The sequence below is a fragment of the Auxenochlorella protothecoides genome (genome assembly GCF_000733215.1).
Source record: "Auxenochlorella protothecoides strain 0710 unplaced genomic scaffold scaffold87, whole genome shotgun sequence".
NCBI classification, from domain to species: domain Eukaryota; kingdom Viridiplantae; phylum Chlorophyta; class Trebouxiophyceae; order Chlorellales; family Chlorellaceae; genus Auxenochlorella; species Auxenochlorella protothecoides.
Window position 1 is genome coordinate 46,540 of NW_011934441.1, and position 27,984 is coordinate 74,523.

At 61.2% G+C, this 27,984-nt stretch overlaps 7 protein-coding genes across 7 annotated transcripts in view; 4 read left to right on the forward strand and 3 right to left on the reverse strand.

The window, feature by feature from the left end:
• Positions 1-1,211, forward strand: part of F751_6355 (NADH dehydrogenase [ubiquinone] 1 alpha subcomplex subunit 9, mitochondrial) — a gene marked incomplete at both ends in the record, with an annotated part of 2,845 nt that extends 1,634 nt beyond the window's left edge. The window contains 2 exons of the mRNA XM_011403330.1: positions 276-612; positions 916-1,211. Coding sequence (XP_011401632.1) covers positions 276-612; positions 916-1,211 — 633 coding nt within the window. The remainder of the gene's footprint in view (positions 1-275; positions 613-915) is intronic.
• A 71-nt stretch (positions 1,212-1,282) lies between these two features.
• Positions 1,283-2,166, forward strand: F751_6356 (Dihydroneopterin aldolase; the record flags this gene model as incomplete). The annotated part of the gene is made up of 2 exons (XM_011403331.1): positions 1,283-1,564; positions 1,693-2,166. 2 exons carry the CDS (start codon positions 1,283-1,285, stop codon positions 2,164-2,166), a joined length of 756 nt encoding a protein of 251 aa, XP_011401633.1.
• Positions 2,167-2,561: 395 nt separating this feature from the next.
• On the reverse strand, positions 2,562-5,216 carry F751_6357 (hypothetical protein; the record flags this gene model as incomplete). The annotated part of the gene is made up of 7 exons (XM_011403332.1): positions 2,562-2,711; positions 3,024-3,251; positions 3,435-3,650; positions 3,867-4,016; positions 4,190-4,342; positions 4,665-4,914; positions 5,059-5,216. 7 exons carry the CDS (start codon positions 5,214-5,216, stop codon positions 2,562-2,564), a joined length of 1,305 nt encoding a protein of 434 aa, XP_011401634.1.
• An 8,251-nt stretch (positions 5,217-13,467) lies between these two features.
• Positions 13,468-15,298, reverse strand: F751_6358 (Proliferating cell nuclear antigen; the record flags this gene model as incomplete). Its single annotated transcript, XM_011403333.1, has 6 exons — positions 13,468-13,581; positions 13,723-13,830; positions 14,069-14,166; positions 14,429-14,581; positions 14,763-15,039; positions 15,233-15,298. The coding sequence occupies 6 exons, from the start codon at positions 15,296-15,298 to the stop codon at positions 13,468-13,470; spliced, it is 816 nt and encodes a 271-aa protein (XP_011401635.1).
• Positions 15,299-16,175: 877 nt separating this feature from the next.
• F751_6359 (Uncharacterized protein YqeH) lies at positions 16,176-18,644 on the forward strand (the record flags this gene model as incomplete). Its single annotated transcript, XM_011403334.1, has 6 exons — positions 16,176-16,211; positions 16,391-16,497; positions 16,648-16,806; positions 17,023-17,518; positions 17,800-17,993; positions 18,254-18,644. The coding sequence occupies 6 exons, from the start codon at positions 16,176-16,178 to the stop codon at positions 18,642-18,644; spliced, it is 1,383 nt and encodes a 460-aa protein (XP_011401636.1).
• Positions 18,645-19,027: 383 nt separating this feature from the next.
• On the reverse strand, positions 19,028-26,427 carry F751_6360 (Double-strand break repair protein MRE11; the record flags this gene model as incomplete). Its single annotated transcript, XM_011403335.1, has 16 exons — positions 19,028-19,162; positions 19,497-19,902; positions 20,177-20,348; positions 21,981-22,054; positions 22,729-23,015; positions 23,193-23,321; positions 23,522-23,743; positions 23,995-24,096; positions 24,274-24,396; positions 24,593-24,685; positions 24,873-24,960; positions 25,130-25,278; positions 25,449-25,593; positions 25,829-25,989; positions 26,200-26,323; positions 26,417-26,427. The coding sequence occupies 16 exons, from the start codon at positions 26,425-26,427 to the stop codon at positions 19,028-19,030; spliced, it is 2,421 nt and encodes an 806-aa protein (XP_011401637.1).
• Positions 26,428-26,899: 472 nt separating this feature from the next.
• Positions 26,900-27,875, forward strand: F751_6361 (CAAX prenyl protease 2; the record flags this gene model as incomplete). The annotated part of the gene is made up of 2 exons (XM_011403336.1): positions 26,900-27,094; positions 27,252-27,875. The coding sequence occupies 2 exons, from the start codon at positions 26,900-26,902 to the stop codon at positions 27,873-27,875; spliced, it is 819 nt and encodes a 272-aa protein (XP_011401638.1).
• Between the last annotated feature and the right edge of the window lie 109 nt (positions 27,876-27,984).

Below are 27,984 nucleotides of genomic sequence, written 5' to 3' on the forward strand. Positions count from 1 at the left end.
GGTCGGGGTGGGGTGGGGGGGGGGACTTGGGGGCCGAGTGGGAGGCGTGGGAAGATCGTTTCAGCCTTCGGCGGCAAGCGAGATGTGGGCTCGAGGGATCGGTGCGCCGGCCCCCTCCTGAGCTGCGGCGGAGCGGAACTCCGATGCCCGCACGCGCCTCCGCCGCGCTGCCGTGCCTGGGCGTCCTGCGATGGCATGCAGCCCTGAGTGCCCCGCCCGCCCCGTGCATCCCAAGACTCACCCCTCTCCTCCACCGACCACCCTCTCCACGGTAGGGCGAGGGCGAGGCGCTGGTCCGCTCCGAGCTGGGCGACCTGGCCACCATATTCAAGGTGGCCCCCGTCACCGGCACCGAGGACCGCGTGTTCAACCAGCTGGCGCGCCTGATCAAGGCCTACCCGGCCCTGCCCCTGGTGGCGGGCGGCGCGCTGCGCCTGCAGCCGGTGTGGGTCCGCGACGTAGCCCAGGCGGTCTTCAACTCGATGCAGGAGGAGGGCGCGGCGGGGAAGACCTATGCGCTGGCGGGACCTGAGGTCCTGACCCTGTCCCAGCTGGCCGACCTGACCTACCACACCATCCGCGAGCCACACAATGTGCTGCCCGTGCCGGAGAGTGAGTGGGGGGACACATTTGTTGATGGACAGGGGGAGGGCGCCCCGGGTCTGCTCTGCCTGGCCTGGTGGTGCCCCGGTGCAGCAGATCCAGCGGGCCGAAGGCGACCTGCCATCGTGCACTCTGGCACTGGTCAGCGCGCGGCCGACCGGGCCGCAAACCTCGAGCGGGGATGGCCAGCGGAACAGAATGTGTGGAGCACAGGACCGGGCAGTCTGCCGGCTTTTCAATCCCCCCTCACAACCCCACCGCTCCTCGTTCAACCCCCTTCCACACACACACACTCACCACCATGAATCGCAGAGCTGGCCGAGCTGGCGTCCCGCCCGCTGGGCTGGCTGGGCACCAAAACGCCCTTCCGCGCCAACCCCTTCTTCTCCTCCGACTCCGTCGCCGAGCTGGCACGCGGCGACTTCACGCTGGCCGCCGCCACCGCCGACCAGCCCCTGCTGACCATTGAGGACCTGGGCGTGGCGCCGCGCCGTGTCACCGAGGGCCACCCCATCGAGTTCCTGCGCTATTACCGCTCCGGCGGCTACGACATGGGCGCGGTGGCCGAGGTGGACTCTGCCCCCACGCCCGCACGCTGGGAGCGGTGATCGCTGGGTGCTGGCGTGGTGCCTGGGCTTGCCGAGGGGCGCGCGCGCTCGGTCTGTAGAAATTGTCACGGATGAGTCAGGGGCCGAGGCCGAGTCAGCTGGAGGGAGGGCGCGGGATGTACGGTCCTCGACACCTGCACCTCGGCTTCATGAACATCCTGTGGGGAAGCAAATTCGTGTTTAAAGACATTCCAACCAAATCGCATCGGCCTCTGATCATGCTGAGGCTGGCCACGGCGAGACTGGGAGCCGTGGGTACGGGAGGGCGGAGCCTGAGCGCCCTCGCCGGCCCGCGAGATCAGGTACACCTGCGCGGCCTCATTTTCCACGGGCACCATGGCGTGTACGAAGAGGTGGGTGGCTGATGATTATGCAGGCAGGCGTCTTGTCTGGTGCGATGGCTGGAGCAAACGGTGGTGTCTGCTTGGAGGACCCCACCGTATGCTTGATTCCCTGCCCCCAAAAACACAAATCGCGATAGGAGCGCAAGCTGGGCCAGAAGTTCAGGATCGACGTGACCCTGGACACCTGCTTGGCTGATGCCGGCAAAAGCGACGACCTCAAGGATGCCATCAACTATGCCATCATCTACAAGTCCGTGTTCAGGGTTTTTGGTATGGAGGGTGCAATTTACAACTCCAACCCTGCTGTCATGCTGCACGATCTACAGCGCGGCCTCCGTAACATCAAGCATGTTACTGCAGCCTCTGTAGCCTCAAGCATTCCCCATCCACGTCTGCCCGCAGGACGGTGGAGGGTGTGGTCACTGGCCCGCCGGCCCAGCTTCTGGAGTGCGTGGCGGAGCGCATCGCCTCCGCCATCCTTTCCTCCCAGTCCCGCGTCAACGGCGTGCGCGTGGAGGTGGCCAAGCCGCACGTGGCCGTGGGTGGTGTGGTGGAGGGCCTGGGCATCTCCATCTACCGGCCCCGGGTGGCTGTGTGAGTGCAGGCCTTAGAAAATTGGGCATGCGCCAAAGGGGTGTTTCCGCGGCGCTGGGCTGCAGCTGCCGCTGGTTGCGGCATGCGGCGGCCCCACCAGCAGCGCGGCTTGGCAAATCAAGGCCTGGCCTTGCTCGGCGGCGCACACCAGCACTGGGTGCTGCCTGGAGGCTGCTGCGCTCGTGCCTGGGGGATCAAGCACAGGCAGCCTGTCGGAAGCGCTGCACACGACCACGGCTTGCACGGACGTGCCTGCCCTCTCCAGCGACAGCTGTGGCTCGTTGGGTCATACCCGCCCCGGGCATCGACGGTCAGGAGGGCCACTGCCCGCATCCCGTCCGGCTGCATGCGCCGTGCGCACGGCGCTCGGCGTCTGGTGCGCCTCGCTCGTAGGACTGCGGACGACCCCCAGTCAGGCGCGGGGCACAGCCAACAAGCGCAGCACCAGCCGCTGCTCCCGGGCCTGGTTCTCCCGCGTCTGGACCGTGAGGTAGCCCGCGAATCGGGGCCCGAGGTCCACCTGCCCCGTGGCCTGGCCGTCGCCCATGCGCCGCAGGTCGTTCTGCGGGGCGGGGGCCAGTGGGCGGGTGTGTTTGACGCGCTCTCAGGGCGCCGTGCCTGGGACCTTGTGTCTTGTAACGTCGGGGAAGCAGTGGACGTTGCGTACAGGACTGAGGAGACGGGCACGATCTCGGCCTGACTCAACAAGCAAGGAGTCGGGTCGGCGGGCCAGGTGTTGACATGGACACTCGGTCCACAGTGCAAACCACCAGACAGGAGCGCACACAGGCACGCGCCGCTTCCCCAATCGCCCAGTGCCCAGGGCCCTGATCCCCATCCCAGGCACCCCCCCTCGCCCTCCCACCCATCGCACCTCCCCCTGCGGGCCAAACTCCTTGACTAGCAGCCTGACCACGAGCGCCCCCGGCCGCGCCAGCAGGCCCGCCAGCTTGCGCGCCTCCGCCTGCCCGATGAGGAAGGACTCGATGACCATGGCCTCCACGCCAAACCCCGCCCGCCCCGCCTGCTCCGCCGTGGCGTACGCGTCCACGGTGCAGAGCAGCGCGGGCGCCGCGCCCCGCACCCGGTCCGCCATGCGCAGCTGGCCATGCCAGACGAGGACGGGGGGCGTCGATGGCGCGACCCCGGGGCCGGCGGCAGGGGCTGGCGCCGTCGCGGCGGGGCCTAGCATGGGAACCGGCGCCTGCGTGGCCGGCAGGTGGGGCGGCGTCCCGCCGGCGCGCGGCGCCGCACCGGGCGGCCCCCCCCGGGCCGCACCAGGGACAATCGCAGGCGGCGACCCCGCCTGGTACAGTGCGCCCAGCGGGGAGCGGGCAGGGGGCACGGCCTGAGGCAAGGGGAGGGACCCCGGGCCGGAGCCGGCCACGCCCGCCGAGGCGGGGCCCTCGTACAGCCCCGGCGAGGCGGCGGCCAGGCTGGCATGCGCCGGGTTGGCGGCGGCCGACAGCGCAGACAGCGTCTCGCTTGGGCCGTTGATCAGCTCTGAGTTCATCACGTCCCAGAAGCCGCCGGGGGAGACATCGGCCAGCGCGGGGGAGGCAGCGGCGGTGGCTGGCAGGGCGGGCCCGGCGGCCGCGGCGGCGGCCGCGACGGGGGCCGCGGCGGGGGCCTGGGGCGCTGGTGCCGGCGCCGGCGGGGCGGACCTGCCGCCGCCCGCCACGCTGGCCTGGCCCGAGGACTGCTCCCGGCCCCGCACCCCGCTCTGCTTCTGCAGCAGGCGCAGCGCGCTCTCCCAGAAGGGGAAGAAAGCGAGGCTGTTGCCGCGCGTGACGACGTGGGACTTGGCCAGCGCGGAGCGGGCCTTGGCTGCCTCCATGAGCGCAGTGGTGCTGTCTATCCAGTCCAGCTGCGTGCGATTGTGCTCCGGGGAGGGGAGAGGTCAGGGGAGAGAACGCGCCAGGAGGGGTGCAGGAAGGGGTATGAGGACTTGGGAATTCGGTGTTGAGTCCATGTGCTGGAGGACATCACATACCCATGCCCAAGTTTCCACATGCACCATGGCCGCACCCCGCCACCCACCGGAGCGTCGGAGATCATGTTGAGGAGGTGCCAGAGGAGGGCGTGCCGGATGAGGGGCTTCTCACGCCGTGTGGCCATGGCCAGGTGGAAGCGGTGCCTCTGAAAAGCGCAACACAGCTCAGAGGCCGTGGCAAGGTGCTGACATCCTGTCACCTGTGAGAGGGCATGGAGAATGGGGGATCGCAGCTGTGTGACGAGGAACGCGAGCACGGCGGAGAGGTATGAGCTTAGGCCAGAGCAGCGGGGAGCACTACCCTGGCCACTAGCCCAGGCTGCATATGATTCATGACGATGCCATCACTGGTGCTTCGCGCATGGGCGCCAGGGGCATGGCATGAATCGCCGTGCAGGCTGCAGCTCATGCACATGCCCATGCAATGGCAGCTCACTCAGTATTGCACACATAATTTTGGTTGAACATGACACTTCACCTCCCTTGTCCCCACACCAAAATTCCCGTGCCTTTCCCCCTCACCTTGCCGCAGTCCTGGGGGTATGGCCATTCGACGGGGTGCGGCCCAGGTTCCGAGATGAGACACATCAGGCAGTGGTTGGCGGGGGAGGGCAGGGTGCTGGGCACGCCAAAAAGGCAGGCCACGGCGAGGAGGGCCGGGGCGAGTGCCAGGCCTTTGCCATTGCCGCCGCCGCAGAAGTCGATGCCATCCAACCAGCGCCGGAGCTCCTGGGTGTCCCGGGTCCACTGGCTGGACAGGACCTCATTGACGCTGGCGTGGAAGAGGGGTGAGTGGTGGACGTAGAGTCGTGCAGGCGTGAGGATGGCATATGATTGGCACCGCCCGCGGGACTGGTGTGCAGGGCGCAAGCATGGGGGCCAGTGCAGGAGGTGCAGCACCTTCACCACTGCGCACCTCATCCCTGGCACGCCCACGAGGACCAGGGCCAGCTCGGAGGTGGGGGAGGCGTCCAAGGCACGCAGGATGGGCTCCACGATGTTGATGCGAATGTCCCGCCACTGATCCTTGTGCCGCGTGGTGGTCTCAACCAGCAGGCAAAGCCGCGTGGCCATCCCAGCAAGTTCCCTGATCAACAATCACATCGCGTTTTATGGTAGATTAACAAGGCTGGTGTACGCTGGGATTGCCAAATTGGACATGTAATGCGCATGTTTCGAGTGTTTGGCCGGTGGTTCCTTCACACTGCCGACACTTCGAGAGCAGCCCTTGGATACTGCCCGAACTTGGTCGTCCCGGGACAATACAAATTACACAGTCTAATGTCACCCGGGGAATCCATGGGTAAACAAGGGCTGAGAACACTGATCACCACTTGATCGGGCGCCGAGTGACTCCCGCTCGGCGGGACACATTTTGCAACATCACATAGCGTTACCTGGTTTAGTAGAGGCTGGGAACGCACCGCACGAGGCAGATATTCATGCTTTACCTTATCACAGCATTAGGATGTCGAGTGCAGGGGCATTAGAATGCAATCGACACACATCCGTCATACCCGGTTCCCCTGGTGAGACCCGTGGAGACCTAGGGAACTGCTCACATCCTTCACCCTCCCCAGGGCGACCATGTGCCCCTCATACGCTGTATACCTGGATGCTAGCCTAGTTGTAGATAATATATGGGTTCTGCAGCAGGTGCAAGGTCTCCCTAGCCTTCATCTACCTGCTGAAGCAGTCCGCCGACTCACGCCACTCCCCCCTGTCAAGTTGAGAGCAAATGCGTCATGCTCTGTCGTGAATGTGTCATTCAAAGGATATGCTCTCCGCCTAGTAAGCGGGCAGCACAGGCAGCACGGCTTCCGTCAGGGTCTTATAAAGTGCGCTCCTCCAGTGTTCCCTCCTCCATACTGCAGATGACCTGTGCCGCCATCCTCTTTTGTGTTCCTCTTTCAACTTTGGATCGCCCTCTGGTGGCGGGGAGGGGTTGCCAGGGATGTTCAGGAGGGGCGGTGGTGCGCTGTGACTATCAACAAGGTGTAGGGTGGTGGTTCTGACCGGTCCTCGTGTGTCAGGCTCTTTAGATGTTGAAGCCAGGTTTTGCGAGGTAAGAAGTGGCAGGTCTGACACTGGTCCCGGCTCCCTTCCCTGCCTCCTGCCTGTGCCGGCCTTGAATGCCGAGATGAGCCCTGTGTCAGTGTGTAAACAGTTGAATTATTCAACAGCTCATCCCAAAGCAGAAGTGATGGGCAGACGGTGTGACATTGGGGTGAAGCATGGACGGTAGTATTCCGGAACAGAGATACCATGCACATCTCGCGGCTCACCTCTATCCGCTGCAGTCTCCTTGTTCTCGTGCACACCACCCGCATGCATTCAAGATCTTCCTGGACGGTGCCCATTCTCAACCCCAGGAAGCAGTGCAGATGGTAGTGGGCAAGGTTTGCCAGACTTTGTTGCTGTGCTGGCATGACACATCCATCCCTCGCAACCGTGGGCCTAATTCGAATCCTTGTACTCAGGTTTGCATGTAATACGGGTACACAAATCTTACTTGGTTGAACGCCGCGACGGCTGGCGGCGCGGTGGTCGTGTGCCGGGCAGCCCTGAGCCCATCCTGGCACCTCCTGGGGCCTGGCCTTTTGGGCGGGGTAGCTGTTTTCCCTGGGGTGCCATAGCTCATACCCTGATCATGAAAGTCGCCATGTGATGCATCCACACAAGCTAACGGGGTTTAGGCAGCTGGTATATGCAGAACTGGCCTAGGTGCGGTGCGGCTTGGTGGCGGGTTCCACGGCCAAGCTGGTCGTGAACCTGCAGCCCTGCGAAGCGCTGTGAGTGAGGGTCTGGCGCGGGGTCGGACTGCCCCCCATAGTTCATATCTTGAGGGGCCATCGATTCACAGTATAGCATTCACTGCCTGGCCTATCCATCAGGTAAGGCAAGCGCAACGCCACTTCTAGGCTCATGAGTGGATGTCTACGTAGTTGCTCTACGGCAGGGAAATCGCCGTGGAACTACTGCACGGAGCATACTTCAATTCCTTCGGCTCGTGGTTGTAGCGATTCTCATATATTACACTTTGATTCGAGACGTTTGATGGAGTTTCCTATGTACCATCATGCTCCGCAGTTCCTGACGCAAGACGTTGTACAAGGTTACCGGCCGGGTCATCCGGATGCGGAGGTGCCGTTTCTGAGGGCGGCGATCAGGAGTAAAAAAGCGACCATCCTCACCGGGTGACTTGTTGGTGTCCAAGAGATGCCGAGGCCTGCGAGAAGAATGTGTAATGTGCTGGTTGGGTTTGCATCCCATGCGAGATGTGTACTTGTACTTAACGCCGCGTTCACACTGCCTCCGTTTGACCATGGCTACCAGCTGGGCCTCTCCGGATTCCCACGGTGAGCATCTCCCGCGCCGCCCGCGATACCCTTGCAACATGAATGATCAAAGTGCAGGAGCATGATGGGCTGATCTCCACCCTTGCGTCATAGTACTCGACCGATGTGCAGCAAACGAAGGGTATGCTGACGCAAAGGCAACGTCATTCACCCTGATGGCAATGACATCAAACATTCGGAACAGTGATAGCGCGGCGGGGTGCGGGCTGTCGCCGACCGTCGGGAAGCCTCTCTTCCTGACTGAGCTTGTGCTCCTTCTGACCAGATGCGCCCTCGCGGTGCGTGGGAGATCTCGCTGGTCGATATCGATCCCGCGTCATCCGCACCGCGCTTGCCGCTTCTCCACTCACTTCCCCAGCTTCCTCGACCACCGCAGGCCACATGCAGCACCACTTTCGTGGCGCTTCCCAGTGCAATGTGAGGCTTCTGCTTTGTTCGTTGGGGGGAGGAGAGAGCGGGGGGGTTAGGTGCGTCACCCTTGCTGTCACTGTCCACACAAAGCCCTCGCGCACATCGTTCCGGTCGAGCCCGGGTCCCTACGCAGCTCTCTCCAGGGCCGACAGACCTGCTCCTTTTGTCACGCACGTACAGATTGTAAATGAGATGGCCACTAGCGCATGTCTCTTCCCGACCCTTCATCAACAATTCGCGCATACATACGGTTCCCTTGCAGCCTGGGAGCCGATGTGTATCTGACAACGGTCGACAGTGCAGATGCCATCTGCAAGCAAGTAACGCATGGTTGGTTGTTTGTACCAGAGCATGTGCTTGCACATCACTGGGCTTGCCTACGTGAAACAACCATCAAGCAGCTGCAGCATCTCACATGGTATGCACACCTCCATCTATACACGTCCACCCTCCACAAATTGAAGGCACAAGGGCTTCAGCAAAGCGGGGTCCGTTCGCACTTCAACCCTGAGTGCTGTGGGACTGTCCATGCCAGCCATCCGTGTGCGCAACTTGGAGATCCTGAATTCTGGCGCCACGTTGGTCCTTACCGCCGTGGAGTGCCTGAAGCCGGGCAAGAAGGCTTGCACGGCAGACGGCAACGGCAACATTGGCTCTGGCAACAAGGGCAAGAACAACTTTGGCACGAAGAATGTTGGGAATAACAACATTGGTGAGTGATGAGTGGAGTAATTTTGCTATGCAAGGTGTGCACAGCAGCTGCATGTTCCATCAAAAGAGCTCAACATTTGAGTCTCTGCTACCTTCTGCAGGTAATTCCAATAGGGGTAATGCCAACCGGGGAAATAACAACGAGGGTACCGGCCACCATTGCTTCAACATGTCTGGGAGCCGCAAGAATCTGAAGGGTTGCAGCCTGCTCGAGTGCCGGAAGTATGCATGGGTCCTTGGATTTCCACCCCACCCCCGCCAAGAAGTCTCCACCGCCGCCTACGAAGAAGTCTCCACCACCGCCTGCCAAGAAGTCTCCACCGCCTCCCGCCACGAAGTCTCCACCACCCCCGCCAAGAAGTCTCCACCGCCTCCCGCCAAGAAGTCTCCACCGCCTCCTGCCAGGACGTCTCCTCCCCCACCTGCCAAGTCGTCTCCTCCCCCACCTGCCAAGACGTCTCCTTCCCCACCTTCAAGCCCGAGCCCTCCACCTCCCAGCCCCTCTCCTCCTCCCAGCCCCTCTCCTCCACCCAGCCCCCCTCCTCCACCCAGCCCCCCTCCTCCACCCACGCCCCCTCCTCCACCCAGCCCCCTCCATCACCACTTCCACCACCCCCACCAAGCCCCTCTCCTCCACCCTCACCGCCACGTACGTCAGCCACAGTCGAATTCAGTGCTGCCTCGAGTGACTCGGTGGACATCACTTGTGCTGTCACCACAGTGGGTTATGTACCCAACTTCATGAAGTGGGGACTGTACACATCAGCCTTATCCTATCTTGGCGGTGATAGTAGGGTGAGTACTTCCGCTGTTACCACCATCACTCTGAAGGGACAACCTCAGGGGATAGCAACAAAGTATTCCATTGGCTCCGCAAGTATCTATACATCTGAGCTCAAGGAAGTTCTACCGCTTACTCTGTTGAATCCTTCACCCCCCCCTCTGGGACCCTCTCCACCACCACCAATATTTGGGTCCATCAGCGGGAGTGTTACCAACGACGGGAATGACTTCTCATTAAGGTAAACATCGTAGGCTTCACACCCACCGGTGTCAACTGCGCTTTTCTCACTGCAGATGGTGTTCCTTTGCGAGTTGTCCAGAAAGCTTATGAGAGCACGCCGATGACTTGGACCATCACGCTGGAATCCAGTGAGATAGTTCTTGCACCCTATGCCCAAGTAGTGGCGTACAAGCAAGGGGTTGGCGCTTCGGATGCTCTAACCCTGAAATGGTAGGCCTGATATGCTGCTGAAATCACACCCAAGGTAGCCTCTGCCCCTTAGAACATCACGAACGTCTGCAATTTGATAACAGGGGAACTCCTGTGGTACATTTGCCATGCGTTCTGTTCCTGGTCCAGAGCCATCCATGCCCTTGCGCAGGCTTACTTACCCACCTGTCCCTGCATTCCTCCTAAAGTATTGCCTGATCGTGTTTCCAGGCTTGCCTGCATTGTAAGCAATCAGTGGCATTGGAGCAAGAGCGGTTGGTCGCGAGTCTCGATTCGCTCATCCACACCACTTCATTAAAGCATTCGTCCGGACCAGACGCTGATACAATTCACTGTGAGGTGTAGTGGTGAGTCAGGTTGCTACACACAGTACAGACGACTTTGATCCCAATCAGAAGACCCAGTCCCGATGGGGATAAGGCCTCGAGACGACCTGTGCTGGGGTTTTTAACCTGAGTGCACTTTGGCTTGAGACCTTTTCGGGGCGAGTCACAAAACCCAAACAACCGCCATTTAAACCTTACCCATGGCCAAGTCTCTAGAAGTAATCGTCAATCGATTGACCGGGGCCCAAGGGTTCGAGCGAACACAGGACCCCGGCCACTCCGCGTGACCCTGTCCCGGCTCACGGGGGTGTGAACGCGCACCGCACAGGGCATATTACCCCGTCTGTTCGTCATTGATACGGTGAAACTTCCAGTGCAAGGGCATGGAGCGCAGTCTGCACATATCGATCATGCCCACTGCCCCCTGTCGGCTATTAGGAGCCAAAAGATCCCCCCTCGCGCTTCTTTGGGCCCAGATGCAGCTCCACCCCCCACCCACACACACACGCTGCCTGCCTGGATGCTGTCTAGATGCTGACGAAGTGTGAAATTTACAGCAGGTTCACCGCCATCCCATCTTTTAACGTCCACTTGAATTGGTCTGCCGCCCCTTAGTATTGTCCCTCTTGCAAGGGGTATGAGGCAGAGTGCTCTGTCCTTGTGTTGAGCTCATACAGGGCAGCAACCTCTGGCCATGTGGGTAGCACAGGCGACACAGCTTTCGCCAGGGTCTTGTAGAGTTCGTTGTGCCCGTCATGCACTCCCATACCCATGATAAGGGAGATGCCTGGCGCCAGCCACTGGAGTGCCTAGGTGATCATGGGGCTGCCCTTTGATGGCATGACCAGCCCATTTGGGATGTCCATTGGCGTCGGCAATGCATTGTCACTGTCCACGGGGTGGAGAGAGGTTGCACTGTGGATGTTTGGGTCTCTGGCTACCTGGGTGTTGAAGCCAGCCCTCGACATGCGTGCAACCTCCACAGCGCTGGAATACTTTCATGTTACCGAGTAGGTTCAGATGATCTATTGTTGGTGAGTCCCCTGGTCGGGCTCGTTTCCCCCTTACCACCTGTTCCCGCTCTGCTTCGAGTCCACGCTGTCTTGTAACGCCTACGAAACCCGACTCACACACTGCATACAGGATTCCAACCGTAAGATTTCCAGCGCGGGCACATGCAGCAGTCCACCGTTGTGGGGGCTTGCCAGCCCCTACAACATCCTCACCATACACCTCACCACACATCGTGCAGCGATGCTGGCGAAGCAGCACAGTCAGGCTGCAGTATGCAGCACGGGGCGCGCACTGCCGGTGTCGCAGTAGTGCCGAGGGATGATGCCGAGTGTAACCCTTCTGCCTCGATACCTCTTGCCTATGTAGTCCCAGGCGGATGTGGTGGTGGAAGGTAAAAGTGACATTATTGTCAACCTGGTAGATGATAGACTGTCTGCCCTGGGGTGCCAGCTCCAGTCAAGCGGCTGGTTACAGAATCTGCAGTCGTGATTGGGTCTTGCTCATGATACTCCCCCGTACATCCCTCTCTAATATAATACCGTAGGACTCCGAACCGTGTCCAGCGGAAGCGGCCTCTGGCGGCGAGCTGAGCCAATGGCGGCTGAGATCGCTGCCGAATGGGCATATATGAAAGCCACGCTCAACGAGTGCCCAAGGTAACTGGGCTAGTGGGGAGAAGGAGATACACAAGAAGCTGAGAGGAAATTTCGCCACCACCTGCCGCAAGATCATCTTTGCTGGCTTCCTGAAAACGAAGTGGGGGAAGTTGCAAGCTCGTTGGGGAACCGCTGCGGCCGACACCTTACTACATCGTCCTGATCGTTACCGAGCGATCATTCTGGGTGGGCTTTTCTCGCACGTTTTACGCGATCCACCTGGTGGTGGAGTGTGAGCTGCTGAAGTAGACTCGCCCAGGCGGACGCAGATGCGGTGCTGCAACCACTCGACCATACCTTCTTCTACAGGTGACTTTTGTGTCATGATAAAGGGGTATAGCAGCACCGAATATCGTGCCATCATTGGTTGAACGAGAAAGGGGGCCTCCCGGGTTTGCTTGTGAGGTCTGCTGGATGGACAAATAATGTATGCTGCCACCCTTCAAACTCCTCCAATATGGGAATGGCGTGGAGATCAGCAAGCAGTCCGCCCAAGAAAACTGCCGATGCCTTGTGGGGCCAGGCCAGCCTCCACAACGGTGGACCGATGTATGTGACCCGAATTGGGAGTTTTACAGTTCAGACCCGGAATGCAGTGTGGGGGTCGGGCCTCATTAGACGCGGCAAGGCGGCGTGCACTGGACTCGGTGCAGAGCGGGAACAGGTGGAAGTGGGGTAGCAGGGCCCGGTCAGGGTACACAGACAATACTATGTGATGGTGCTGACAATGTCATCCAGCGATGGCCACAGTGGGCCACCCAATGTGGTGGCATCTTCTTCTGGAGGTCACGGAAGGCGTTTGCAAAGGGTTTGAGGGAGGTGATACTGTAGTTCCTCTCTGCCTCCCGTCATATGTCCTATGCCCGCCGGCTCGGTGACCTCCACTCGGTCTGCCTGGGTGACTCGTCGACCTCGAGCCACTCGGTCAGCCTGGGTGACTCGTTGACCGCGGCATCGATCGCCGCCCTTTCGACAGCAACTTCAACACGGTCAGTTCCTCATCGTATGTCCGTTACGCGGGGCACCTCCTGGAGGTCTTAAGCACCAGGTTGCCGATGAGGGCGCCGCAGGACCCCTCGAAGTGTGTGCATCGGTGCAGAGGCAGCGCGAGGAGAGCAGGGGACGGGTATTGGAGTTGGAGAGCTGTGGGGGGCCGCAGCGCTGGAATACTTTTTCGCTCCTAATGTGATTCATTGATTCCAAAAAATATGAGGTATTAGACTGCCGCTCTAACCAACTGAGCTATGGGGCCGGGACTGTGTGGCCCCAAACGGGCTCGAACCGTTGACCTGCAGCTATCAATCGTGATTTGATATTATGTTGCGTTTTCCGACGCTACATATCCTACCTCATGAGAATGATTGACTCTACCTTATTCCAACTTTGCTGGGCTTCCAACCTGTTCCAAAATTCAGGGCAGGCTTTCTGTCTTGACAGGGTCAGTGGACGTGCATGGTATGGCAGTCAGAGTCAGTGGTATTCTCCGGCCCTGCTGGCCAAACTTTTGGGTCTTCTGGGTCAGCAAATAGTAGCCACCGGCTGCCGCCCCAGCAGAAACTTCCAGCAGAGGCTCGCTTGTGTGCATGTGGAGCTCCCAGGTGCAGTGGCTGGTCCTCAGCCCTCCATCTCTTCATCCTCAATCTTGGGCGCCAGGTAGTACCGCACAAAGCCCATGTCTGCGATGCGGTATTCGACCACAACCGGGAGATCCTTGCTCAGCTTTATTTGCTGCAGTGTTGGGGGAAAGAGAGTGCCTGTGTGTCTGAAGATGGTCCTGGGTCCCCTGAGACAACGGAGCGGCCACCGCGAGCTTTGCACGTGTGCCGTGGGGCGGCACAGCCTTCCCCAAGCATCATCAGGCCAGCGCACCACCATAGGGCTCAATCCTGTGGCCCTGGTGAAGCTGTTGAGATACCGCAACGCAAAGGTGAGCACCACCGGCTCGTTCATGTCGATCACTGTCTGCTCCTCGGATTGCTGGGGGAGAGAACATGGTGGGGAGGAGGTGGAGAGGTCTGTGGGCCATACAAGATATGTCTGCACCAATAAATCTACCATTTGGAGGGACATAGACGCGTCATCAAGGCGCTCATTCATAAAGCAGAGCATTCGAAAAATCGCTTCTGACGCAGTGAAGATCACCTCACAGCCCATCCAGCCAAGATATGGCGCAAAGCTCCAGGTCCTCGCCACCACGACCTAGTAGCTTGCCCACCTTATCAATCGCAGTGTTCTGCCTGCAAATGACACTGGCATTGCCGATGTCACCTGTGGTCGAGAACTTGATGCCGTCCTTGGTCACGCTCATCTCCACTGCGATCAGACAATGGGTAGATGGGGCCGGCGATGAGAACATCATTCTGTATTCGTGTCTCAAGCAATCACACCCTGGTGGCAAGACCTGGGGATCGATAGCCCATGTGGTCACAGATCATTATTCCTGCAGCTCCTTACAACCATCAGCGGCAAGGCAAGTCTGCTTGCACACACCTCTTCCTTGACGTCTTCTGCAAGAAAGCACTCCCCCCCATTTTAAGTGTTGCACAAGCCCCTCTCCGTCACAGAATACCCCCACCTGTGTCGCCGATGGAGCTGAGATCTCGACAGATGCGCTGGAACTCAGCAGAGGGCATGCGCACGGAGGCGGCGTACTCTGTCTCGGGGATGCCAAGGTTCTCGCTACTGATGTCCATGAGCTTGAGCTCGAACTCAGAGACCTTGTCTTGAGCTGGCGCGTGTGGGAAGGGGGGATTGGTGCTGAGGTGTTCTGTTTGCAACAGGAATCCGGGAGCACAGCTGACTGCGTGACATTGAGGAACAATGCTTGCACGCAGATGATGTGCAAAACATTCTGACCCAGGCAGCGGATGCTTCCAACCATACCCGCTGTGCATCACCACCATCCTTACTTGGACTCTCAAAGGTGAAATACACTGTATCGTCTCCATCGTCCGCCTTGATAGTGATGATGTCATCCTTGCCGGCACACCGCAGCATCTTGCTCACGTTGTTCAGATTCATACCCATGGAAAAGGCACGGTCGGCACGGTAGTGCTCGAATCCGTCTGACCTCAGGGACAGAGCCACCAGGGAGACGTGGCTGGAGTCCATGGCCTGCAAACTGACGCCGGTGGCGCCGATCTCCAGGTTGGCCTCCGTCACCAGCTCCCTGGTGGCCTCCAGGATCTGCGACAGGGCGTGTCAGGAGGGGGGTTGCTGGGGAGTCTCGCCCGACCTCCCTCCTGTTACATCCCGATGTGCCCGGCACAGCGACCATGACGGGTGAAGACCCAAGAACCTTGCTGTGGTAAATTCCAGGAGATTGAGCTCTTGTATGGTCAAAACAGAGCGGGCCAGACCGAATGCCCAGTATTCCTACCGGGGTCCCGGACCCGGAGCGCACCTTCTTCAACAGCTCTCCCTGCACCAGGCGTGCTTCAAACATGGTGATCACGATTTTGAGTTACCTATTGTGTACAAATGTGCAACGTGGGAGAGGCGTGTAGCATGCATCTGGCCATTCGCATGGGTGGTAATGGACGTATGGTGGATCGTGCTGCGCGTGAACTCGTTTCGTGGCTCAGAGCACCCCTAGTCACTACCGTGTGGAGTCTATCGCATGCACAAGGCTCCCAGCGAATATAGGAGCAAGAGACAGCTTCATTATAAAGCTGCTGCAATATCATATATGGAAGAGCTATAGTCGTAGTGGATCCTTCGTGGTATACGGCTTCCGTCCGAGGGGATGTTCACTCGACGAATCCTGGCAAGAGTGCCCTGGAGACTCTTTGCGAAACCCACAGGGGTCACGCTCCAGCCCCAAATAGTATGCATGAGGCATTTCTGCCTTCTGAACGATGTCGGCGTCAGGAGGCTGAGCAGCCCCGCCTTCAGCTTGCAGCCAGCCAGGAAAGTGGTTGCAGCGGTGGCACAGAAGCAGCAACAAGCCACAGCCAGCCCTAGCTCCCCCCCCGGCATCAACCTACCGTCCCACTGTATCGGATGTGGCGTCAAGCTACAACAGGACGACCCTGCCGCCCCAGGGTAAGCATGGGAATGTTTGGAAGGACGGCTCCGCATGGGGTAGCATGGCATTGATACCTGCCTCTCTCCCTCCCAGTCTTTAATTTTAATAACTTTCCTCTGCTGAATTCAGGTTCTTTCAAGTGCCCAAGCGACTCTTGGAACAGTCTTCGCCCCGGTTTGACAATGCTGAGGTTTTGGAGGAGGAGGAGTTGTTGGCACACCCTGAGCTGGCAGCAAGCTCATCATTGCCTGAGGCTCCAGATGATGCACCCCCTGCGCCCAAGAGGGACTCCCAGATGGACTTGTTTGACCAAATTATTGATGAGTGGGTGGTGAGTGTGAGAGACCTGATGTGGGATGGGTGGTGTTATACTGTTGCACAGGCATTCGAGAGGTTGCCGAGGATCTGTCAAACAGGATAGCGCTGAGTTAATCACTCCATGGCAAGGTGCACTGCTTGTGCGGTGTATGGAGGGAAATCACGGGACCTACCCCCGCCACCAACCTGCAGCCCAGGAAGAGGACCCCCCTGGAGATCAGGCAGTATGGGGAGCAAGAGGAGGAGAGCGAGGAGGCAGCCATACGCTGTGCACGCTGCCATTCTCTGCAGCACAATGGGTGGGTAGCTTTCAACAGGAATTAAGCAGTGCTTCTGTTGACAGATGTTTGCTGCGTGGAGCAGGGATACATAGCATGCTGCTGTCTGCAATAGCTCCCTTAAGTCATAAGGTTGCATGCAAAACCCGGCCCACCCACCCACATGATCAGGCGCGTTAAGAACGAGGAGGCCGAGGCCATCCTGCCCAGCTTTGACTTTGGCAAGCAGGTGGGGCGTAAGATCGCGCTGACCAAGTTCCGGAAGCAGATGCTGGTGGTCGTGGTGGATGCCGTGGACTTTGACGGCTCCCTCCCCACCACAACCCTCAAGTAAGTGCGGGCTGATCGTGGGCACTTGGGAATTCCAGATGCTCCACTGCGTTGTTGGGCGTCGTGGGGGTGCCTTCTCAAAGGCCTTGGGGGCTGGCAATCATGCATGTACCCCGCGTCCTTCCATGCAAAGTTCCCAAGCACCTGCACCCCCACGCAGTGCCCCCTTCAATTTCCCCTCCCCCCTCCCCACCCCCCCCTTCCCATCCCTCAAAGAACGATCCTGGACTTCCAGCTGACGCGTGCCGACTCCAACCCCACCACCTCCCGCTTCTCCCCCGACTTCTCCTTCCTGCTGGTCATCAACAAGGCCGACCTGCTGCCCGAGTCGCTGCACCGACACCACCTGGAGGCCTGGGCGCGGCAGCGCCTGGCCGCCGCGGGCCTCCCCCGCCCCTCCACCATCGCCGTGGTTTCCTCCCTGCGCGGCTGGGGCGTCAAGGACCTGCTCAACCGCCTGCAGCGCGGTGTGGGCGGCCGCGGCGACGTCTGGGTGGTGGGCACCCAGAACGCGGGCAAAAGCTCGCTGATCAACGCCATGCGCGGCGCGGCGGGGCTGGGGTCCCGCCGCGACGTCACCGCCACGCATGTGCCGGGGACGACCCTGGGCGCCCTGGCTGTGCCGGGGCTCCTCCCCGCCGGCTGCAAGCTGGTCGACACGCCGGGCATGGATCAGGTACACTCCCTGGCCAAGTACCTGCCGGCCAATGAGGTGAGGGAAGGGCTGCCCTGGTGTCAAGTGGGAGGAAGGGGTATGTCCAAGCGCGCCGACAGGTCACAGGGACGGTGCGAGGGGGCAGGAGGTCTGATGTGCATGCAGGGCATGCCCGGTCCTGGGGCCAATGCCAGTGCATGGCAGGTGCTGCTTGAGCATTGTATGAGCTGACGGCAGCCACAGGGGGGGGTTCTGGGATCCCAAAGCCTTCATCCTGTGGGTCCAAAGGCAACCCTGCAAATTCCCTTCACCCACTGGCACACCACTCCGCCCCGCAGCTGAAGATGCTGCAGCCGCGGAGGGCGCTGAAGGGGCGCACCTTCCGCATCTCGCCCGGCAAGTCGGTGCTGCTGGGCGGCCTGGCCCGCATCGACGTCGTGAGCCAGGAGAGAGGGGCCACCCTGTACTTGACCCCGTGGATCAGCGACGAGGTGGCCTGCTACATGGGCAAGACCGAGGGCGTGGCGGAGAGGTAGGTGGGAGGGAACATGCCGTTTGATGCGGTTGCAGTGGGATGGGGGTGTCGGCCGGCAGGTACCCCGGGTGCGCCCACTATCCTGGTGGCATTCCCGTGCTTCACCCTTTATATCCAGTCCCCACTGGCACGAGTGGTGGAGGATGGGGAGACGACAGGGTGCAGCTCACCCATGCCCTCCTTGATATCATCTCGAGCGCCATGCAGGCCTGCCCACTGCCTCAGCCCCACCTCCCACGAATTCACACTCCCACCAGGCGCCAGAAGCACCTGGGCAAGCGGCTGTCCCCTCCCACGGCAAAGTCCGGTCCCACTTTCCCGGAGCTGGTCCCCACGACACTGCACCTGCAGGGGTCGGAGTGGATCCGCAGCACCCGCGACGTCGCCATCGCCGGCCTGGGTTGGGTGGGTGTCGGTGTGAGCGGCGCCGCCGAGCTCACCGTGTGGACCCCCCCCGGGGTCAAGGTGTCGGTGCGGGAGCCCCTGGCGCGCAGCCTGGCCAAGGACATGGAGCGGCCGGGGCTGGGGGCCGCCCTGGGCGAAGCAATGGTCGAGGAGAAGCGGGTGCCGCGCAGGACGCCGGCCGAGAAGGGGCCAAGGAAGGGGCAGACCATGCCAGCTGCCAAGGAGCAAGGGGGTGCGGTCTAGTTTCATTGGCTGGCTGTTGCTCTGGTCAGCACACTTTGTGAACCTAGGACTGTCCTGCTGGGCTTGTACTGTACGAATCCCTACTTCTGGTGGTGTATATCAGAGCCCTGGGTGCAAAGGAGAAGGGGCAGAGGGGCAGTGCATCAGCACTGCGCGGTGGGAGCAAGGAGGCGAAGGCAGGGGTCGGCGAGGGCACCAGGACAAGTTCAGAATCAGTGGCCTGCTGCCTCGCAGAGAAGGACAGAAGAAGGGTGCCTGGGACTGATCAAAGGCAATGTGGGGGGAGTGAGGTTGGCAGACCATCTTCTTGGGGAGTATCGGCCCCAGCTTCAGAATGACGGGACGCTGCACTACTCAAGTGTTGGGATGGAGATTCAGGCATTTCAGCCGGGGCTCATGCAGCTCATGTCCAGGTCATCGGGCGCTATGCGGGCCACCCAGGCGCCGAATCGCTCCTTGGCGCCGGAGTCGGGGCGTGCCAGGTCGTACATGAGCGCCAGGCTGCTGACCAGCGGCGCCTGGATAAGATGGTGGTAGGAAGTTCTTGCTGATGGTGCTGGTGAGGGGGGGTCACTGCATTGGTCATGCCTTCATGGGGCACCTCAGTGACAGAACAAACACTTGCGTCATCCTTTGCACACACCCTCTGACAGCAGGCTGCCCTGGTGACTCCTCGGCCCTGAAGGCCCAAACCCCAGGAATTATTGCACAGCACCGACATGCTCCTCGGCAGGGGCAGGATCCCAAGCAAGAGTCACCGTGCTCTGCAAGGACCCCTCTTCTGCGCCACCGTCCTCGAATGCTCCCTCCCCCCGCTCGTCCTTTCCTTCTTTCCACCACCCACGCGCACACCTTGAGCATAGCCCAGGGCTGGGCCTGGAACCCGGCCTCCAGCACCGCCACGCCCGACTCCACGTTGCGGTTGAACAGCTGGCAGACGGCCAGGTCGCCCACCGCCTCGGCGTCACGCGCGTCCTCCCGCAGGCAGGAGGAGAAGGCGGCAGCCGCCGCCGGCCAGTCCTGCCGCGCGACGGCCAGCAGGCCCCGCGCGTGGCGCACGGCGCGCATGCCGTGCGCGGCGGCGGGGCCCTCGGCCTCCCCGGCCAGGAAGGCGGCCGAGGCGACGCTGGCCTCCGCGCCGGGCAGGTCCCCGACCCGCAGCTGGACCTGGGCCGCATGCAGCCAGGTGTCGATGCGCCGCGGATCGGCGCCCAGCTGCGCGTCCAGCACCGCCAGCGCGGCGGGATACTGCTGCTGTCTGGTGAAAGAGGGTGGCGAGGGGCGGGTTGGGCCTGAAATTGAGGCAGGGCAGGATGCAGGGAGGAGGTCGTCATCCGGGATTGTGATATGTTGGCATGGATTCCCTGAGTTGAAAGAGCCCATACGAGTCACCCAAGATCCTGTCTGGACATGGACACACCCAACTCCGAGGACACAACATCCCCGCTCAAATACCCGCGGGCACTCACTGGGCGTGCACGTTAGCGAGGGCAGCCGCCGCCCGGGCCCGGCGCCCACCCCACAGGCGCGACGCCTCGGCGTCGCCCTCCCGCTCCGCGATCCCGCTCTGCGTGACGCACAGGCCCAGAAGGGCCTGAAACGCCGAGACGGCCTCCATCCAGCGCCCCGCCCGGCCGGGCAGCTCCGCCGCGAGCCACCGCAGCGCAAAGGGCACCTCGCTGGCGTCGGGTGCGCTGTGCTTACCTGCCGAAGGAAGCGTATGGGTGAGGGAAAACATGCTGTAGAGCATGCGAGGGAACAGGTGGTCAGTCCTTGCAAAACATGCACTCAGTGCGTTCCCTTTGTCCCAACCAACGTCTTGGGGCCGTGAGACTACTGCCGGCAATTGAACGTTCCACACACAAGGCACCAAGCAGCACCAAACCACGATGCGGGTACAAATGCACACACACCTGCATGCCCCCTGCGGGCCGCGTGGGAGCCACTTCCGTCCAGGTTCCCAACCCTCTCCAGCTCCTGGAGGGCGTCCATGGTTTGGTTCAGCTGGGCGAGCGCAAGGACATGGAAGGTAGCAATGGTGAGCGAATCGGCTCTACTCGCCGGGCGGAGTTCCTTGCACCTCCCAATGACCTGACGCCACTGGCCCTGCGGGACGAGAGGTGCAGAAGCATGAGACCAGCGCTTCGAGTCTGGTGGTCAGAGCCACGCTGCAGTGTCAGAGGCCTGCGCACGGGGCTCTCCTGCCTCGGGTCCTATACTTAGAACCAGCCAGTGGAGACAGGGTTCGCCCACAGCTCCCCCCTCGCCCCGATTCCTTCAGCAGCCTACCTGGAGGGCCAGAGCATACAACCCTGACACTCCAGACTGGGGTGGCGCAGCAGCGATGTCAAGGCTGGGTGCCGCATCCCAGCTCGGGCCGTGCGATAGAGGGTGGGCGCTCTCCCAGGTCGAGGCCATGGTGAATCACAAGACGGCGCAGCTCAACAACGAGACCATCTGATTGACGCGCTTGTAGGGCTGTAAACCCACTAGCTGATTCATCGTGAGGCTGGACATCGTGGGCATGGAGGTGAGATGAAACATGTATTCGCCAGCCGGTCACACCATGGCGTCAAAGTTACGTTACCGTGCGCCGAGACAGATCTCGCATGGGGGGAGATGTTTACGGGACCCTTGCCAGGAGCAAAACCGTTTTTACATCGATGGGGTAAAATGTTGCCGGAAGTGCAGGATTCCGCCTCTAGCAGCACCACGGGGAGCGCTCATGCTTTAGGCTTTATGTCTCGCTGGTTAAGATTTTCTGGTGTACGGAAGCCTCTCGGCGGCACTCTGAGATGTAAACGAGTGGATCCGACGCTCGAACTCCATGATAAAATTCCACACGTCCTTCAAGTATGAAGGGTGTTCCCTCGACAGGGCGTCATTCTTGTTCGATGGGTCTCAGGTGCCCCTAGACCCAGCCTTCCTTCGCCTGGGAGCAGTGGGAACTGCCACCTCTTCCGCGTCAGACTCCACAAAGCTGCCAGTGACCATGCGCTCCTGGTGACGGGCTTCAGAGCTGCCAGTCTTGTCCCGAGCTCGGGACGGTGGGCCTGGGGTCCTGCCCCTCTTCCTGGTGGGAGTGGGCTGTTGCCTGGCGCCAGCCAGGGATCTGGTTCCTGTCAATACCCCCCCATCGCCATCTGCACAGTGGAGGTACGGGGGAGAATGAGTATAATGGAGCTTTGCCCAGTCGGCACGCAAGGAGATTTGTACCAGTAGATATGCTCAAGTGCTCGGAGCCTCTGCTTGTAAAGGTCTGTCCCATCTCTATCAGAGAAAACGGCCCCCCCCCCTCCCCACACACATACACACACAAAACAAAGCCAGACACACCTGAATCTGTGAAGATGGCTTCAGACATGTCTGCGTCCTGCAGCTCCGAGTGGCCAGCTGCAAGCTCAAGGTCTCTGTTGGGGGCAGGGTGCGACCGCGATGCCCTGTGACAGGGGTGAAGACCCGCAGTTGTGACCGCGTCAAGTACCACTGATCAGGGCACCCTGCAAAGTGCCCCTGCAAGGCAGGCGAGACCCTGTATGTACAGTGTGAATCACTATACACATGTGCCCATACTGATGGACTCATACCGCACAGCAGGCTCACAAGTTCGGGGAATTGGCTGGCTGTAGCCTGAGCGCGCCCTGCCTCAACCTGCCTCCGGCCGCCGGGCGAGAGTGGGTGCCCACGGCATCGCCATGCGCCCGCTGTGGCGTCGTGCGTGTCGCCGGCGCCTCCCCAGCGGCGTCCACTCCCCTCGGAGGGCGGCGCATACCTGAATCCGGTGGAGGAGTTTTTCCCGATGGGCGCGTCAGAGAGTGCCTGGATTTGTACGTTTGGATGGCCTGCGCCAGCTACCTTTGCCCCCAAAACTCATCCAGTGCCACCTTGGAACGCATCCCCTGCCCTCCCATGCCTGGTGTCGCAATGGACTGGCGGCCCCGCCACCCACGACCCACCCGTCGTGGATGGGACGGGAGTGGGCGCGGCCTGGTGCCCTCTCCCTCGCCCCCCGCTCTCCAGCCCCGACAGGGCTGGCAGACTGGCCGGGCTCCCTCCCCTCAGAGCACTGCCCAGGCCGTGGGACAGGCGGCGTCGGGCCGTGGCCCGGGCGATGGACTCCAGCACCTCGCCCTCCTCCGGCTTGGCAGGCTTGCCGCCCTGCCGGGAGGGGGGTGTGGGGCCGGAGGGGACTGCGGCGTCGGCACCGCCTCGTGCGCCGCGGCGGCCCTCTCCGGCCGCCGAGGTCCCGGTCTCCTCGCCGCCGCGGGCAGCCGCAGCCGCCTGGGTCTCCTCCAGCACGCGACTGACCGCCTCCGACAGTGCGTTTCTGTTCTCCTTGTCCACGAACTCGTGCAGCGCCTCTGCCAGCTCCTGTGCATGGGGAGGGATGGTGGGGGCGTTCATCTGGAAGAGCACGCCAGGATCTAAGAAGCAGGCGTTTGGCAAGTGTCTGCAGCAATGACTACAGCTGGGAGCCACAATCACCCCTTCCGTGGACCTGTCCTCCCAACTCCTGTCGCCTCCTACAGCACCACACCCTCTGCCCACCACTTCAGGGAGCAGCTCCAGGTCATGCTGCAGGTGCTGGGACACCAGGTCCTCGATGTGGGCCTCGTCCAACGCCTCGGGACGAATGGGCACGACAGGGGCATTGCCGGCTCGGGTGGCGCTTTCCTCCTGCACAGAGCGCATATGGGTGAGGGTCGGTGTGGAATTTTGGGGTGTCACGGAATCAACCATTGGCAGTCCTTACAGAGCAATTCTTGGTAGGCCACATGATCGTCCCATGCTCCATTCAGAAACCTGCACCGGGCATGCAAGCCCAGACCTGGCCTACACCACCCCTTCCTCCTTCCTCCACCATTCCCCTCACCCACCCTGGCACGTCTGGCAGGCGGCTTCTGCCACAGGACGATGTCGTGTGGGTTGGCGACCTGCCCCACGAACCTGGTCCCAAAACGCTGGGTGTTGATGGTGGAGAAGCCGGTGTAATCCACGCGCAGGCGCACCAGCGGAAGCTTTGGGGAAGCTGGCGGCCGCCCGCGCACTGCTCGGGCGATCATGGCCGACACCCGGGCGTCCAGGAAGGCAGTCACCGTCTGCGGTGGGAGGGCGATGGTGTTCGATTTCAAGCTGCTATACATCTGAGCCGGGCAAGCCACCAAAAGGGCTTTGGCACAGGTGCGGCGCAGGTGGCTGGTCAATGTGCCACAGGAAGGCAGGAAATCAGACAGTTCTGGAGCGTTCTGCTGATCACCCACTTCTTCCCTTGAGAGCTACCAAGACAGAGTTTGATCAGAATCTTCATCAGCCCAGGACCCTTTCACAATGAGCACATCATGCTTCGCACCTCTGGATCTTCCGGGTCCAGCTTCTTGGTGTGCTCCGCCAGGACCACAGTTTCAAATTCGAACCGCCGCACCGTCTCCAGCGGGTGCTTTATTGTCCGCCACTGCATGTGCGTGAGGAGGGGGTGCAGCTGATGGGACTCAGTGGAGAGTGCGGTAGACATCAAGGTCGCCAGGAGGCAGACCGCTCAGCCAGCTTCCAATGCTTCCAGACCTCGGGCCCCCCAGTCATCACCAAGCACTTTGTACTCAGAAGCCTGCCCCATCCCACGCCTCCTCACATGGTGCCCCATGATCTCGAGCACCACAACATGCTTTCTTTTGGCCTCGCCCTCTGAGAGCGCGGTGGCCACGCTGGACCCGGGCTGCAGGACGCTGAAGGCACCCCCCGTCTCCACCGAGTCCTGCGCTCGGCAGCGGATTGATACGGTGAGGGGATGGTGTGGCTGCTGGGTGCCGCCCCACCGAGTATGGGGGTGGTGGTATCAGGCCTGCTTGTTCATTTGGCCACAGGTCGGTCACATCACCAACATGAGGTGAGACAGAGGACACAAACCTCCCGCCCTCCACTCCCCGCCAGGCCACCACCATTCCACGCACCCAAGGATCTGCCAGGCACTCGTGCTCATGGCCCCAAATGACCAGGTCCAGGAATCGCGCCAAGTGGCTCTCCTTCACGTAATTTTTGGCGCCCTGACATGAGCAAGTGGGGCTTGGTGAGAGCGATGGTTCGAGGGCAACCGGCCGGATGCGTGTCGCACGAAGCCCTGGCAAATGCTGTGACTACACATGCACAGCCAGGACACATGCAGCTGCACACAGGGAAGAATGTGCCCTGTTTCCTATTGTCACATTATTGCATGCCTCGGCACCTCCACACCTGTGAGTGAGGGGTCCGATTCTGATGCAGGACAAAGAGATTGAACCACTCGTCCCTGGGGTAGTCTGGCGTGTCGGCCGGACGGATCCTGTGCATCCAAATGGCAAGGCGATGAGAGAGGGGCACGTGGAACGTGATGGAAAGCGTGAGACTCTGGCTTTGCATCAGTCTAGCTGTACAATGTCCTTTCTCAGTGCTGCAGGCCTGGGCACCGCATCCTGTGCACGTCATTGCAACACTGCAGCGCTCTCCCTCACCACTCTACACAGGCTGGAGTTTGGAAGAGGCGGCACAGGCGCTCATCGCGCAGGTTCCCCAGCCCGAAGAGGGCCAGCTTGGTAGCACCCTTTTGGATCAGGACGGGGGCGATGCGGACCTTGCCCACCCCCTCCCCTGCGATGGCGACCTGCATGGGTCGTGGAGGGAGCGGCCAATGCTCAGCATGCCGACTGCTCTCATCCTGCTCCTACCACCTTTCCGCTGTATCCAGCCTTGTCACAGGGCCCTCAGTTTGCAATACTCCCGCCCCAACCCTGTCGTCACCCGGAAACAACCCTGTGAAACACCACTTCACACCTTGCCAAAGTAGTTGAGGAGTGCGCCAGTGGAAAGTATGTCAACCGCAGACAGGTTTTCGGTGCCCCCGGGATCGTCGTGGTTGCCATGGATGGTGAAGACAGGCAGACCAATGTTGTAATTTGAGTTCTCAAAATTGACCCGGCTGAGAGTGGAGTGGCAGGGCAAGGGACGTGTGGGACACCGTAGTGGGCAATCCTTCCTGAGAATGTACTCTCAATGCAGCCCATTCTCTCAACAAGCACTGGAATCAAACGAGTAGTGGAGCAACCATCAGGAGGTTCCCCGCGCCCATTGTTGCACCCCCATGCCTAAATGGTCACGAGCCAGCCCACAGGCGTGACACCGCGCCACCACATACACCGCTGGCATTCGCTCACCCGCTGGCAAAATTCTGGCGCTGGTCCGAGATGACGCGGAAGCCGACAGGGTCGTCCGACATGCAGTGTCGCGCAAATATCTCCATGGCCTTCACCACAGTCTGCCGGCTGGGCTTGTTGTCGTGGAACAGGTCACCGCCCAGCAAGACAAAGTCCACTTTCTGTGTCAAGGCATGGATCTGGGATCTGAGAGAGAATTGTGCATGGGAGCAACACAGCACGCTCAAACTCTTCTCTTTCAAGCAATGCTGAGCCAGGTGATTTTCAAATAAGCATTGAACCCTGGTCCCCACCAACACTTCACGCGCGGGGAAGTGCAGCTCGGGCTCTCAATGTCCAATGACGTCGGGATATTCCCCACAAAGCCCCACCTCGCGCTTGGCGATGCACATGACCTCGTCCATGGTGTTGAAAGAGTCGTCCCCCCTGACCTCATCCTTCTCCCAGACCCCCAGATGGTTGTCGGTGGAGATGAGGATGCGGAGCACATCCTGCCTGCAGGGAGTGGGAATGTGCTCGGCAATGAGGCAAGCAAAAGCCTGATGACCATGCCATCACATGGTCGGGTACGATACATCGGACACTCACCCGTCACTCATGGAGTCTAGATTGCGCTGAGGAGCTGGTAGACCGTCCAGCTCTGAATTTCACCAGGCTACGGAAGTGATCTTGGGTGCACTTGACAGCCGATGCGCCCTCAACCGCATGGAGGCATCATCATTTACCATGCACAGCTACTTCAGCTTGTAATGCGCTCCATTAATGGCGGATCGTGGTGTGTCTGTGCACCAGCCAGTCGTCCGCGAATCGAAACCCCTTGCTCCCGAGGTGTATGCAGGCAACACTGTGCCGCTGAGAATCAGCAAGTGGCGATCTCAAGCGCCACAAAAATCTTGCAAATGCTCGTTTGACAGCTTCAGGGATTCTTTCATCGATGCAGAGTCGGCGCATGATTCGGGAGTGCCACGGTGGAATACCCTCTGTCATGGACGACACCTCCCATCCCGGCAATCGTACCTTAGGACAGGAGGCGATCAAGTGCCATATTCCCTCACACCAATCCGCTATGTCATGACATCGCCGGGGTTGCACACCGCTTTTGCTGGATGTGCATACCTGGTGGTGTACGTGCTCCCCCTGTATGTCGTGCGGGGTCCCAGGGACTCGCCTCCCGTGATCAAAGCTCGCCTGGCTGCCACTGCGATAACATCGGCCTTGCTGACATGGGTGCCGATTATCCTCGCTTTTTCGCAGTCGAACGGGCGGGTGAGCCGTTGTTTGCTTCAGGCGCACGGTGCAGTGCGAGCCGGGATGCGGCTGGCCTGCCTTTGTGGGTTGATCCCCCACCAAAATTGGAAAGCGGACATCGCAATCACAAGCCACTCCCGTGAGTGACCCACACTCCTCCCTCCCTTCACCGCAGCTCCCCCGGGCGTCTGAGGCCGCTGCCCTGCTGGGCCTGACGGCCCACGGCTTTTGGAGCAGCGTCGCCCAGGGCCTTGGGTTGACCGCCCTCCTCTTTGCTGGGCCCCTTGCGTACCGGGCGCTGGGCGCTGTGCCGGCGCATGGGCCCCCCCGCCACGTCAGCCGGCGCAGTGCGCTGCAGGTCCTGCGCGACCTCTGCCTCGCCCCCCTCAGCGAGGAGCTCGTCTTCCGCGCCAGCCTGCTGGCCTTCCTGCGCCAGCGGGGCCTGGGCGCCGCCGCGGCGGTGGCTGCCTCCCTGGCCCTCTTTGCGGCCGCGCACGTTCACCACTTGGTGGACCGGGTCTGGCACGGCGGGCACAGCGTGCGCGTCGCGCTGCGCGCCGCGGCGCTGCAGGCCGCCTACACCGCCGCCTTCGGCCTGCACGCCGCCGCGCTATGGACGGCGGGGCGCAGCGTGGCCGGGCCCGTGGCGGCGCACCTGGCCTGCAACCTGGCGGGCCTGCCGCCCCTGGGTGCCATGCTGCGCCACCGCCAGGCCCCGCTCCTGCTGCTCCTGACCGTGATGGGCGTGGCCGGGTGGGCGCGCAGCATCGCCTGGCTCTTCCGCCGCCACGCCTGGTAGCGGCGCGGTACACTCCCGGCGCTGACACCCCCTGTGCCTGTGAGCCCCGAACGCACTGGATACTGTGGCGGCGCAGTGCCCCTCATCCCTGCCGGCCTGCTCCAGTCTT